General features: G+C 38.1%; 1 protein-coding gene across 3 annotated transcripts in view; it reads left to right on the forward strand.

Moving 5' to 3' along the window:
* MFSD8 (major facilitator superfamily domain containing 8) overlaps positions 1-13,433 on the forward strand; it is a 50,300-nt gene that overhangs the window by 5,153 nt on the left and 31,714 nt on the right. For all 3 annotated transcript variants that reach the window (XM_053901264.1, XM_053901262.1, XM_053901263.1), the window contains exon 3: positions 9,587-9,678. In XM_053901264.1, the coding sequence (XP_053757239.1) occupies positions 9,587-9,678 (92 nt within the window). The remainder of the gene's footprint in view (positions 1-9,586; positions 9,679-13,433) is intronic.

Below are 13,433 nucleotides of genomic sequence, written 5' to 3' on the forward strand. Positions count from 1 at the left end.
TAATTCTTTTTGGTTGCCGAGTAATACTCCATTGTATATATATACCACATCTTCTTTATCTACTCATTCATTGATGGACATTTGGGCTCTTTCCATACTTTGGCTATTGTTGATAGTGCTGCTGTAAACATTGGGGTGCATGTGTCCCTTCGAAACAGCACACCTGTATGCCATGGATAAATACCTGGTAGTGCAATTGCTGTGTCGTAGGGTAGTTCTATTTTTAATTTTTTGAAGAACCTCCATACTGTTTTCCAGAGTGGTTGCACCAGTTTGCATTCCCACCAGCAGTGCAAAAGAGATCATCTCTCTCTGCATCCTCATCAACATCTGTTGTTGCCTGGAGTTGTAGCCATTCTGACAGGTGTGAGGTGGTATCTTATTATGGTTTTGATTTGTATTTCCCTGATGATGAGTGATGTTGAGCATCTTTTTGTGTGTCAGTTGGCCATCTGGATGTCTTCTTTGGAGAAGTGTCTATTCATGCCTTTTGCCCATTTCTTCACCTGATTATTTGTTTTGGGGGTGTTGATTTGAGAAGTTCTTTATAGATTTTGGATACTAACCCTTTATCTGATATGTCATTTGCAAATATCTTCTCCCATTCTGTCAGTTGCCTTTTAGTTTAGTTGATTGTTTCCTTCGATGTGCAGAAGCTTTTTACTTTGATGAGGTCCCAGTAATTCATTTTTGCTTTTGTTTCCCTTGCCTCTGGACACGTGTTAGATAAGTTGCTGTAGCCGAGGTCAAAGAGGTTTTTGCCTGCTTTCTCGCCTAGGATTTTGATGACTTCCTGTCTTATGTTTAGGTCTTTCATCCATTTTGACTTTATTTTTGTGTAGGGTGTAAGAAAGTGGTCCAGGTTCCTTTTTCTGCATGTCGCTGTCCAGTTTTCCCAGCACCACTTGCTGAAGAGACTGTCTTTATTCCATTGAATATTCTTTCCTGCTTTGTCAAAGATTAGTTGGCCATACGTTTGTGGGTCCATTTCTGGGTTCTCTATTCTGTTCCATTGATTTGAGTGTCTGTTCTTATGCCAGTACCATACTGTCTTGATGATTACAGCTTTGTAATACATCTTGAAGTCCGGGATTGTGATGCCTCCAGCTTTGGTTTTCTTTTTCAAGATTGCTTTGGCTATTCGGGGTCTTTTCTGGTTCCATACAGATTTTAGGATTGTTTGTTCTAGCTCTGTGAAGAATGCTGGTGTTTATAGGTATTGCCTTAAATATGTAGATTGCTTTGGGTAGTATTGACGTAACAGTATTTGTTCTTCCTATCCAGAAGCATGGAATATTTTTCCATTTTTCTGTGTCTTCTTCAGTTTCTTTCATAAGCTTTCTATAGTTTTCAGTGTATAGATTTTTTTTTTTACCTCTTTGGTTAGATTTATTCCTAGGTATTTATGGTTTTTGGTGCAGTTGTAAATGGGATCAGTTCCTTGATTTCTCTTTCTGTTGCTTCATTATTGGTGTATAGGAATGCAACCAATTTCTGTATATTGATTTTGTATCCTGCTACTTTGCTGAATTCATGGATCAGTTCTAGCAGTTTTTTGGTGGAGTCTTTTGGACTTTCCATTTAGAGTAACATGTCATCTGTGAAGAGAGAAAATTTGACCTCCTGCTGGCCGATTTGGATGCCTTTTATTTCTTTGTATTGTCTGATTGCTGAGGCTAAGACTTCCGATACTATGTTGAATAACAGTGGTGAGAGTGGACCTCCCTGTCTTGCTCCTGACCTAAGGGGAAATGCTTTCAATTTTTCCCCATTGAGGATGATATTAGCGTTGGGTCTTTTGTATATGGCTTTTATGACCTCAAGGTATGATCCTTCTATCCCTACTTTCCTGAGGGTTTTTATCAAGAATGATGCTGTTTTTTTGTCAAATGCTTTCTCTGCATCTGTTCAGAGGATCATGTGATTATTGCCCTTTCTTTTATTGATGTGATGTTTCACATTAATTGTTTTGTGGATATTGAACCAGCCCTGCATGACAGGTAGAAATCTTACCTGGTCATGGTGAATAGTTTTTGTAATGTATTGTTGGATCTGGTTGGCTAGTATCTTGTTGTGGATTTTTGCATCCGTGTTCATCAGGGAAATTGGTCTATGTTCTCCTTTTTAGTGGGGTCTTTGTCTGGTTTTGGAATCCAGTAATGCTGGCTTCATGGAAAGAGTTTGGATGTTTTCCTTCCATTTCTATTTTTTGGAACAACTTCAAGAGAATAGGTGTTAACTCTTCTTTAAATGTTGGTAGAATTCCCCTGAAAAGCCATCTGGCCCTGGACTCTTGTTTTTTGGGAGATTTTTGATCAGTAATTCGATTTCTTTACTGGTTATGGGTCTGTTCAAGTTTTCTATTTCTTCCTATTTCAGTTTTAGTAATTTATGTTTCTAGGAATTTGTCCATTTCTTCCAGATTGCCAATTTTATTGGCATATAATTGCTTATAATATTCTCTTATTATTGTTTTTATTTCTGCTGTGTTGGTTGTGATCTCTCCTCTTTCATTCTTGATTTTATTTATTTGGGTCCTTTTCTTTTTCTTTTTGATCAAATTGGGTGAGGGTTTGTCAATTTTTTAATTCTTTGAAATAATCATCTGTTCTACTGTTTTCTTGGTTTTGATAGCATTGATTTCTGCTCTGATTCTTATTATTTCCTACCTTATGCTGGTTTGGGGTTTTATTTGCTGTTCTTTTTCCAGCTCTTTAAGTTGTAAGGTTAAGTTGTCTACCTGTGACCTTTCTTCCTTCTTTGCAAAGGCCTGGATTGCCATATACTTCCCTCTTGTGACCGCCTTTGCTGTGTCCCAGAGGTTTTGGGTTGTGGTGTTATCATTTTCATTCACTTCTATGTACTTTTTAATTTCCTCTTTAACTTCTTTTATTTATTTAAAAAAAATTTTTTTTAACGTTTATTTATTTTTGAGACAGAGACAGAGCATGAACGGGAAAGGGTCAAAGAGAGAGAAGGAGACACAGAATCTGAAACAGGCTCCAGGCTCTGAGCCCTCAGCACAGAGCCCGGTGTGGGGTTCGAACTCACGGACCTTGAGATCATGACCTGAGCTGAAGTCGGACGCTCAACCGACTGAGCCACCTAGGTGCCCCAATTTCCTCTTTAACTTCTTGGTTAGCCCATTCATTCTTTAGTATGATGGTGTTTAGTCTCCAAGTATTCGTTATCTTTCCACATTTTTTCTTGTGGTTGATTTCGAGTTTCATAGAGTTGTCTGAAAATATGCACAGTATGATCTTGATCTTTTTGTACTTGTTGAGGGCTGATTTGTGTCCCAGTATGTGATCTATTCTTTAGAACATTCCATGTGCACTGGAGAAGAATGTGTATTCTGCTGCTTTAGGATGAAATGTTCTGAATATATCTGTTAAGTCCATCTGGTCCAGTGTGTCATTCAAAGCCATTGTTTCCTTGTTGATATTTTGATTGGATGATCTGTCCATTGCTGTGAGTGGGGTGTTGAAATCTCCTACTATTCTGGTAGTACTATCGATGAGTTTCTTTACGTTTGTGATTAATTGATTTATATATTTTGGTGCTTCACATTTGGAGCATAAATGTTTACAATTGTTAGATTTTCTTGGTGGATAGACCCCTTAATTATGATATAATACCTTTCTTCATCTCTTGTTACAGTCTTTATTTTAAAATCTGGACTGTCTGACATAAGTATGGCTACTCTGGCTTTCTTTTGGTGACCACTAGCATGATAGACAGTTCTCCATCCCCTTACTTTCAATCCTTAGGTGTCTTTAGGTCTAAATTGGGTCTCTTGTAAACAGCATATAGATGGATCTTGTTTTCTTATCCATTCTGTTACCCTGTGTCTTTTGATTGGAGCATTTAGTCCATTGACATTTACAGTGAGTACTGAGAGATAAAAATTTATTGCCATTATGTTGCCTGTAGATTTGGAGTTTCTGGTGGTGTTCTCCTGTCCCTTCTAGTCTTTGTTGCTTTTGGTCTTTTTTTTTCCCCCCATCTTTTCTCCCTTCAGAGAGTCCCCCTTAAAATTTCTTGCAGAGATGGTTTATTGGTCACAAACTCCTTTAAGTTTTGTTTGTCTGGGAAACTTTTTATCTCTACTTCTATTTTGAATGACAGCCTTTCTGGATAAAGAATTCTTGGCTGCATATTTTTCCGATTCAGCACATCAAATATATCCTGCCATTCTTTTCTGGCCAAGTTTCTGTGGATAGGTCTGCTGCAAACCTGATCTGTCTTCCCTTGTAGGTTAAGGACTTTTTTTCCCTTGCTGCTTTCATGATTCTTTCCTTGCCTGAGTATTTTGTGAATTTGACTATGATATGCCTTGTTCATGGTTGGTTTTTGTCAAAACTAATGGGAGTCCTCTGTGCTTCCTGGATTTTGATTTCTGTGTCTTTCCCCAGGTTAGGAACTTTTCCACTATGATTTGTTCACATAACTCTTCTACCCCTTTCTCTCTCTCTTCATCTGGGACCCCTATGATTCTGATGCTGTTCCTTTTTGATGAGTCACTGATTTCTCTAATTCTTAATCATGCTCTTTTGCCTTAGTCTCCTTCTTTTTTTCTGCATCATTGTTCTCCATAAATTTGTCCTCTGTATTGCTGATTTGCTGCTCTCCCTCATTCCATTCTTGCTGCTGTGGCATCCATTGGAGATTGCAGCTCAATTATAGCACTTTTTATTTCATCCTGACTAGCTTTTATCTATGCAGAAAGGGATTCTAATCTGCAACTCCAGCTAGTATTCTAATTATCGTGATTCTAAATTCTGGTTCAGACATCTTGCTTGTATCTGTGTTGATTAAGTCCCTGGCTGTCATTTCTCCCTGTTCTTTCTTTTGGGGTAAATTCCTTCATTTCATCATTTTGAAGGAAGAAAAAGAATTAATAAGGTAAAAAAATTAAAATTAAAAAATTAAAAGCAACACACAAAAATCAAATAAAGGTTGCTAGATCCTAGGTGTGTTCTGGTCTTGTTGCTAAAATGAGCTTGATAGATTAGAGAAAAAAGGGAAAGATAAAAGAAAAAAAAAGGAAAATGTTTGAAAATTTGAAAAAATGAATACAATGAAAGAATAAAATGAAATGATGGAAGTAAAAAAATAGAATTTGAAAAATTTACAAAAAAGGGGCGCCTGGGTGGCTCAGTCGGTTAGGCGGCCGACTTCGGCTCAGGTCATGATCTCGCGGTCTGTGGGTTCGAGCCCCGCGTCGGGCTCTGTGCTGACAGCTCAGAGCCTGGAGCCTGTTTCAGATTCTGTGTCTCCCTCTCTCTCTCTGACCCTCCCCCATTCATGCTGTGTCTCTCTCTGTCTCAAAAATAAATAAACGTTAAAAAAAAATTTAAAAAAAAAATTTACAAAAAAGTAAAAAAATATATAGAAAAAAATTAAAAATATTTTTGATAGAAATGGAGAATAAAAATAAATTTTTTCTCTTTATATATTCAAGAATAAGAAAAGAAAGGAAAAAAAGTTGAATAGTTGGTTCAGCAAACAGACTGAAGTACGATTGAAATTACATCAGTTTCCCCTAGAAGTCAAACTATGAAGCATTTTATAGTCCATAAACTAAGCAGGTGGAGAGACTTGTGTTGTTTCTGGAGAGTGAGGTTGGTCCAGTTGGGCAGGGCTTGGTGTATCAGCTCCGTTCTCTATTAGATGCCGCTGCTTAGTTTACTGGGGTGGATTGCTGTGGCACATGTAGGCGTGAATGTGCTTGTGTGGGAGGTGTGAAAATGGCATCACCCATCTACCCAGCCTCTAGTATCAGAACTCTGTGCTCTCCCCAACCAGCAATTGCACACCCCTCCTTTTTCTCCAGCTTCCATCCACTTCCCCGCTTTTACACTGTCCATGACCAAGCCACCAGGTTGCCTGGTGGCACCTCCCTCCTGAGTTTTATCTCAGATGTGGGTGTGTTTCCCAACCCCTCACTTCTGAGGGACTGTGGCTTTGACCAGCTCAGACCTTCTTGGGAAGGGTCTCACTGAGCAATGGCTGGGTGCCAGCCCTACCCCAGGAACCCCATGCTGCTGCTGATGCCCAGGGACTGCATCTGGGTGCCAGCCCACCCCAGAAAAAGTTCACGTGGTCATGTAGCAGCAGCATTTCAGGGATTATGGAAAATCACACACATCTGGCACCAGGCTTACCCCTTAACATCCTTGTTCCAGCACCAGCCAATGTGGTTGTTGTCCGGGGTCCACTGGACCTTTGCCTGTGGGGAGGCTGCACAGCTTCTACCAAATGTCCTCCCAGCAAGGGAACTGCCTCTCCCTGTGTGACCTGAGGACCCTGAGGACCTCACCCACTGCTCCTGGGGATTCACCCTTCCTACCAGTGCACCACCACGTATCAAGCTGCAGAGCTTCAGACTCTGGACTCCCCCCGTTTATAGTCTTAATAGAATTTAAATCTTCTCTCTTTGCTCCTTTCTCCCTTTTTGTTCAGCCCCTTGCATACTTTCTTTTCTCTCCAGCTGCTTTCGGGCAGGGGGGATGCTTTCTGTACTCTCCCCATCTCCGTCCTCTCTCCACAAGCAAAACCAGCTCTGTGCCCTCCACAACTTTCTCCTCCAATTCACCTCTCTGTGTTGAGTACCTGCTGAATTATCTGGTTCAGGTTGTGCAGATTGTTGTGTGAATCCTCAAATCAGTTTTCTAGGTGTGCAGAATGGTTTAGTGTTGATCTGGCTGTACTTCAGGACAAGGGATGCAAAAAAACTTCCATGCTGTTCCACCATCTTGGTCCCTCCCCTGGCCTGTTTTTGTGTGTGTGTGTGTGTGTGTGTGTGTTTTTTTAAATAGGTCCTCGTCAAACATTCCTGGCATGGACATCCCACGGGTTATGTTGAGAATATGTCAATATATTAATGTTAGAAGACATCAAATGCTAGGCCATCCCACTATTGGGGATGCCAAGCTTGACCACTTGGTTAAGGGAGTGACTGCTGGGGTGCCTGGGTGGTTCAGTCAGTTAAATGTCCAACTTCGGCTCAGGTCATGATCTCGTGGTTCATGAGTTCGAACCCCACATTGGGCTCTATGCTGACAGCTTGGAGCCTGCATCAAATTCTGTGCCTCCCTGTCTTCTCCTCCCCCACTTGCATCTGTGTGTGTGTGTGCGTGTGTGTGTGTCCCTCTCTCTAAAAATAAAAACAAAAAGAGGGTGAGTGGTATAAAACTTAATTTTCCAGTTTGTAATTGGAAAGTAGATAGTGAGGTGATACTTTGAGGCCCTGTGACTATCCTGTCCTCACCAACCTTTCAACCAGTTGTTTTTGTATCCATGAATGACCCTTGCTTTCATCCATTATTACATGGAAACTAGTTATTAAATAGTGATTTTATAATTCTGTCATTCCTTCAATATTTAATAGCTCTCATTAAAAAAAGGAAGTTTTAACTGAGCTCCAAATCGAGTTGAAGTCTCTCAAATAAACAATTTTATTACATTTTTTTCACAATCAAATTATTTACTTCTCTGGTTTCCTAACTTAGATAAGATCTGAGCAAAACAGTTATTTGACATTTTCAGGCTTATTTTTTTTTTTAACGTTTATTTATTTTTGAAGGAGAGAGAGACAGAGTGTGAGTGAGGGAGGGACAGAGAGAGAGGGAGACACAGAATCTGAAGCAGGCTGCAGGCTCCAAGTTGTCAGCACAGAGCCTGACATGGGGCTCAAACTCACAAACCGCAAGATCATGACCTGAGCCAAAGTCGGACGTTTAACCGACTGAGCCACCCAGGCACCCCCAGGCTTATTTTAATGATAGTTCTTATTTATGATGGTCAGTTTAATTTTTGATCTCCAGGAAATAATAATGGGTTCATTAAAAGTGTAATACCCAGTGCTGGAAGTAATACCAGAATACAGTGCTGTGGGATTGAATGGTGCATACCTTTTCCTGCTATGTAATCATCTGCATTATGTATTCCAAATTCCAAAATACTGATTTCCAAATACAGATGGTCCCCAACTTATAATGGTTTAACTTAAGATTTTTCAACGATACATTGGTGCGAAAGTGATCACTTTTGGTAGAAACCATGTTTCACGTTTTGAATCTTGATCTTTTCTTGGGCTAGGAATGGTAGAATATCCTTGCAGTGCGAGATAGTGGCAGCGAGCCTCAGCTCCCAATCAGTCATGTGATCACCCGAGTAGCCAATCTATACACTTCCAACCATTGTACCCATACAAACATTGCATTTCTCATTTTTAGTACAGTATTTTATAAATTACATGAGATATTCAATACTTTGTAATGAAATACATTTTGTGTTAGGTGATTTTGCCCAACCATAGGCTAATGTTAGTGTTCTGAGCCTGTTTAAGGTAGAATGAGGTATTAAGCTCTGATATTTGGTAGGTTAGATGTATTAAATGCATTTTTAACTTAATCTTTTCCAACTTGCAATAGGTTTGTTGGAAGGTAACCCAACTGTAAGTCAAGGAAGATCTTTATAGGCCTTTGGGATTCTGCTATTTTTCAAGTATGCTACATTATGGTGAAAGGTCTATTTTTATGGAATGGCATATTCATATATATTGTATCAATAACTAACATACCTGGCACATAGTAGATCTAATTAATGTTATCTTTCTTCTTCATTCACTCTCTACCACTCCCAGTCACAACACATCTGAAAAAAAAAGTTTCTTTTTTGAAGACTAAGTTGACAACTCTAAGGTCTATTTTAGAAAATTTCTTTTAAACATAAGAAGGCATTTTGCCTGTTGTGTTTATCTTAATTATTTGAAAACATATTGTTCATATTAAGGTAAATTTGTTAACTCATTCTATATGTGTATGTAAAAATGTAATGATACATGTATCACCTAGACCCTTGAAGTAGTGTGTGTGCTTAATATACTTGCCCTTACTCCAGGTCACAAGCTTATATGAGAGATCAACTCAGTCTAGAGGGACCTTGGACTCTTCTTTAGTCAACTAACAGAACTTGTCTGGTAACTCATGTTGGAGCAAAGGCAAGTGTTCTAGAGGTCCCAGGACTAGGAATGTCTTAGGTCACATTAAACTTTTCTGGTGTCATTTCTATATTAATTTTGCTGAAAGTACCCTGCCAAAATAGCTTCCTACAGCAAAGTCAATTTACTGTCCTCAAGTAGAACATGTCATAATGATGACAGTAATCATTTTTTTAAAATATGTAATAGTTGTATATCCCATCAGTGTGAGATCTAATTGTAGCTAGTTTATTTGATTTATTTTGATAGACTTTATTTTGTCAGTTTGACAAATTCCAACACTCAATTTGTAGCAAGTCAATGATGTCAAAATAATTGGTTGACAAAATGTTATGCCTTTTTAAGCTACCTCATGTCTCCCAAGTTTCTATGTGTAATAAAGCACAAGTATAATCCATGGAAATTCATGGAAATATTGCTTATTCATAGATAATTAGTACAGCAAATATCAATATTAATAAATTATAGCTTTGTCATAGCATTTTTATTACTTTAGGAGAGAGAAAATAAAATTGTGCCACAGAAAGATTTGCACATAATGAGATAACATTAAACTACTTTTTTCTTCTTTACACCTAGAGAATGGGATATTATAGAAACTGAAGAGCATTATAAGAGCCGATGGATATCTATTAGGATTCTGTATCTTACTATGTTTTTCAGCAGTGTAGGTAAGTATTAGAAATTATATAGAATTTAAAAATTTCAGATAAAGTATCTTATTTTAATGTCACTTCATTTTTTTAATTATTTTGTATTTTAGTAAAAATCACATAAAATTTCCCATCTTACCCATTTCTAAGATCAGAAGTGTTACATATATCTACATGGTTAAATAACCAATCTTCAGAATGTTTTCATCTTGCAGAACTAAAACTCTTTACCCATTAAACAACTCCTCACTTCCCCCTCCTCCCAGGCCCTGGAAACCACCATACTTTCTGTTTCTTTGAATTTGATGATTCTAGATATTTCATATAAGTGAAATCATACAGTATTTTTCTTTTTGCAAATGGTTGATTTTATTTAGCATAATATTCTCAAGGTTCATCCATGTTATAGTATGAGTCAGAATTTCCTTTCTTTTGAAGACTAAATAATAGTCTATTGTATATATGGTGGGGAGGCAAATCTTTTCCTCTACTTTCTTAGGTTCTGTAGCTGGTACCTTCAAAATAAAGCAATGGAAGACAGATCAACAAGAAAAAAAGCTTATACATTTATTTGATGTTAGTTATTTTTACATTATACAGACCTATACACTATACATTATAGAAAAGTGAAAACTCCAAAGAAATGGTTAGAGCTGGGGGCTTATATACTATTTTAACAAAGGGCAGCGATTGTAAAGAAATGACTAAGGAAAGGAGTTCGGGCTTTCTCCAGGAACCCCCTACTGTCCTAATGTATGCCTTACTAGAGGAAAAACAACCTTAGCTTGACAATTCCTAGGCCTCTGTTGTATTATGAATCTTCTTTAACTATGAAAATCCCTTTAGGAACTTCCTCTTGGCTTTATCTTCCCCAACTCCATGATATATAAAAGGTCACCTTTATAACACAGCCCTTTCTGCCCATGGGTCCTGTCCCTGTGCTTTAATAAAATTACCTTTTTTGCACCAAAGACATCTCAAGAATTGTTTCTTGGATGTCAGCTTCGAACCCCCACCATTCAAAAACCCCATCAAAGCCACTAACTGAGCTGGGCTCTGCACTATAAGTGCAGGGCCTGCTTGGGATTCTCTCTCCTCTCTGCCCCTCTCCTGCTTGTGTGCTCTCTCTCTTCCTGTCTCAAAATAAATAAATAAACATTAATAATAAAAAAAAAAGAAGTAGAATTGCTGAATCACATAACAATTCTATTTATAAGTTTTTGAGGAACTGCTATACTGTTTTCCATAGCTGCTATACTATTTGTACATTCCCACCAACAGGCAGGGTTCAAATTTTTCCACATCCTTACCAACTTTTATGTTTATTTAATATTAGTCATTCTAATGGGCATGAAGTAGTCTCTCATGGTTTTTTTGGCTTGTATTTCCCTAATGATTAGTAATGTTGGGAATATTTTCATATGCATATTGGCCATTTGTATATCTTTGGGGAAATATCTATTAAAGTCCTTTGCCCACTTTTTTTTTATTAATTTTTTTTAATGTTTATTTATTTTTGAAACAGAGAGAGAGAGCATGAACAGGGGAGGGTCAGAGAGAGAGGGAGACACAGAATCCAAAGCAGGCTCCAGGCTCTGAGCTGTCAGCACAGAGCCTGACGCGGGGCTTGAACTCACGGACCATGAGATCATGACCTGAGTCGAAGTCGGACGCTTAACTGACTGAGCCACCCAGGCGCGCCACCTTTGCCCACTTTTTAATTAGGTTTTTGTTGTTCAGTTGTAGAAGTTCTTTATGTACTCTGGATATTAACTCCTTATCAGATAAATGATTTGTGAATATTTTCTACCATTCTCGGACTCTTCTTTCTACTCTACTGATTGTGTCTTTTGATTCACAATAGTTTTTAATTTTGATGTAGTCCAATGTATCTGTTTTTTTTTTCTTTTGCTGCCTGTGAACTCCTTTAATTTTTTTTAAGTTTATGTATTTATTTTGAGAGAGAGTGAGTAGGGGAGGGGCAGAGAGAGAGAGGGAGAGAGGGAATCCCAAGCAGGCTCCACACTGTCAGCACAGAGCCTGAAGCAGGGCTCGATCCCATGAGCCTCGACATCATGACCTGGGCCAAAATCAAGAGTCAGATGCTTAACTGACTAACCCACCACATTGACACAAATAGTAAAGCAAGAATCTTAATCTGTATACCTTGATGTATTTTAATCTATTAACATTATTTCTGAAAATATAGTTACTAAAAAGTAAAACTTCATGAGGAAATTTTAATGTTAAGAACTGTACTTATGTTAAAATGATAAAGAATGAATATATATAGGAGTTATCAATACTGTGACAATTTTTAAAAAAGTGTTTTAAAGAATCCATTCTTTTTCCAAGCTTAGATCCTTTAAGTCTATAGGCACAGATTTTACAGGTGGTATCTTTTCCCTGACACAGATTTACTGAAGGCCATTTTACTAAATTTTTAGAACTACTTTTCTTTATCTTTTCTATTTACCCCCGTCACTCTCTCACACTGAGTAAAAATATATTTTAAATAAAGCTAAAATGAAAGAAAAGTACAAAATAAAGGATATTTTCAACAATTCTTTGTAATGCAATTTCATTTTGGATTGTGTATCTATTAGGGTGCCTTCTACAAATATCAGGGGAAAAATATTGATTCAAATTGGCTTAAACGGTAATTTATTTTTTCTTGTAAGATACCCATAGTAGGACAATTCCAGGTGAAGTTCACTGAGGTTTTGGTTCTGTTTCCCACTATATATTTTGGTTTTCTCCTCTTCTATGCGCTGACTTCACTATAGCAAGGTTGCAGCAGCAGCCCAAGGTGTCACATCCATTCATGATAATTTTTATTGATCAAAAGGGACTTTTTTTTTTAAACTTGCACAGAGATAAGGAGTCCTTTCTTAGAGGTCCTGAAGTAGGCTTCCCTTCCCTTTTCACTGGTCAGAACTGGACCCTGTCAATTTCTAAGCCCATCATCAACTAGGATAGTGGGATTATCCTGATTGAATTCTTTAGACTAACTGGATTTACCCTCTGGAATTTGGGTTGGAGACAGTTTCTCTTAAAGTCTATGGCTTTGTGGAGGAATGATGGATACCTGAATAAAAATGGGATTCTATCAGGAAGGAGGATTCTACCTACACAATGAGTGTTGTGTCGATAGCAACCTCTGCAATAGCTTTTAATTTTTTTCATTTAACTTCCATGGGCAGCTGGGTGGCTCAGTCAGTTGGGCATCCAACTCTGGCTCAGGTCACAATCTCAAAGTTAGTAGGTTCGAGCCCTTTTTCTGTCTCTGTGCTGACAGCTTGGAGCCCAGAGCCTGCTTCATATTCTGTGTCTTCCCCTCTCTCTGCCCCTCCCCTGTTTGCATGCGTGCACTCTCTCTCTAAGAAATAAATATTAAAAAGTTAAAATAAAATAAAATAAAATAAAATAAAATACTTCTAATTTATGGGGCACCTGGGTGGCTCAGTCGGTTAAGTGTCTGACTTTGGCTCAGGTCATGATCCCACAGTTTCTGAGTTTGAGCCTCTCATCAGGCTCTCTGCTGTCAGCACAGAGCCCACTTCAGATTCTCTGTCCCCCTCTCTCTCTACCATCCCCCACTTTTGCACACACTCTCTCAAAAATAAACATTTAAAAAATAAAGTACTTCTAATTTATTTAATAACAACAGAATATTATTCAGCCGTAAAAAAGAATGAAATCTTGCCATTTGCAGCAACATGGATGGAGCCAGAGTGTATAATGTTAGGCCAAATAAGTTAGTCAGGGGAAGA

The sequence above is a fragment of the Panthera pardus genome, unplaced genomic scaffold (genome assembly GCF_024362965.1).
Source record: "Panthera pardus isolate Hobbes unplaced genomic scaffold, ASM2436296v1 HiC_scaffold_13, whole genome shotgun sequence".
Classification (NCBI taxonomy): domain Eukaryota; kingdom Metazoa; phylum Chordata; class Mammalia; order Carnivora; family Felidae; genus Panthera; species Panthera pardus.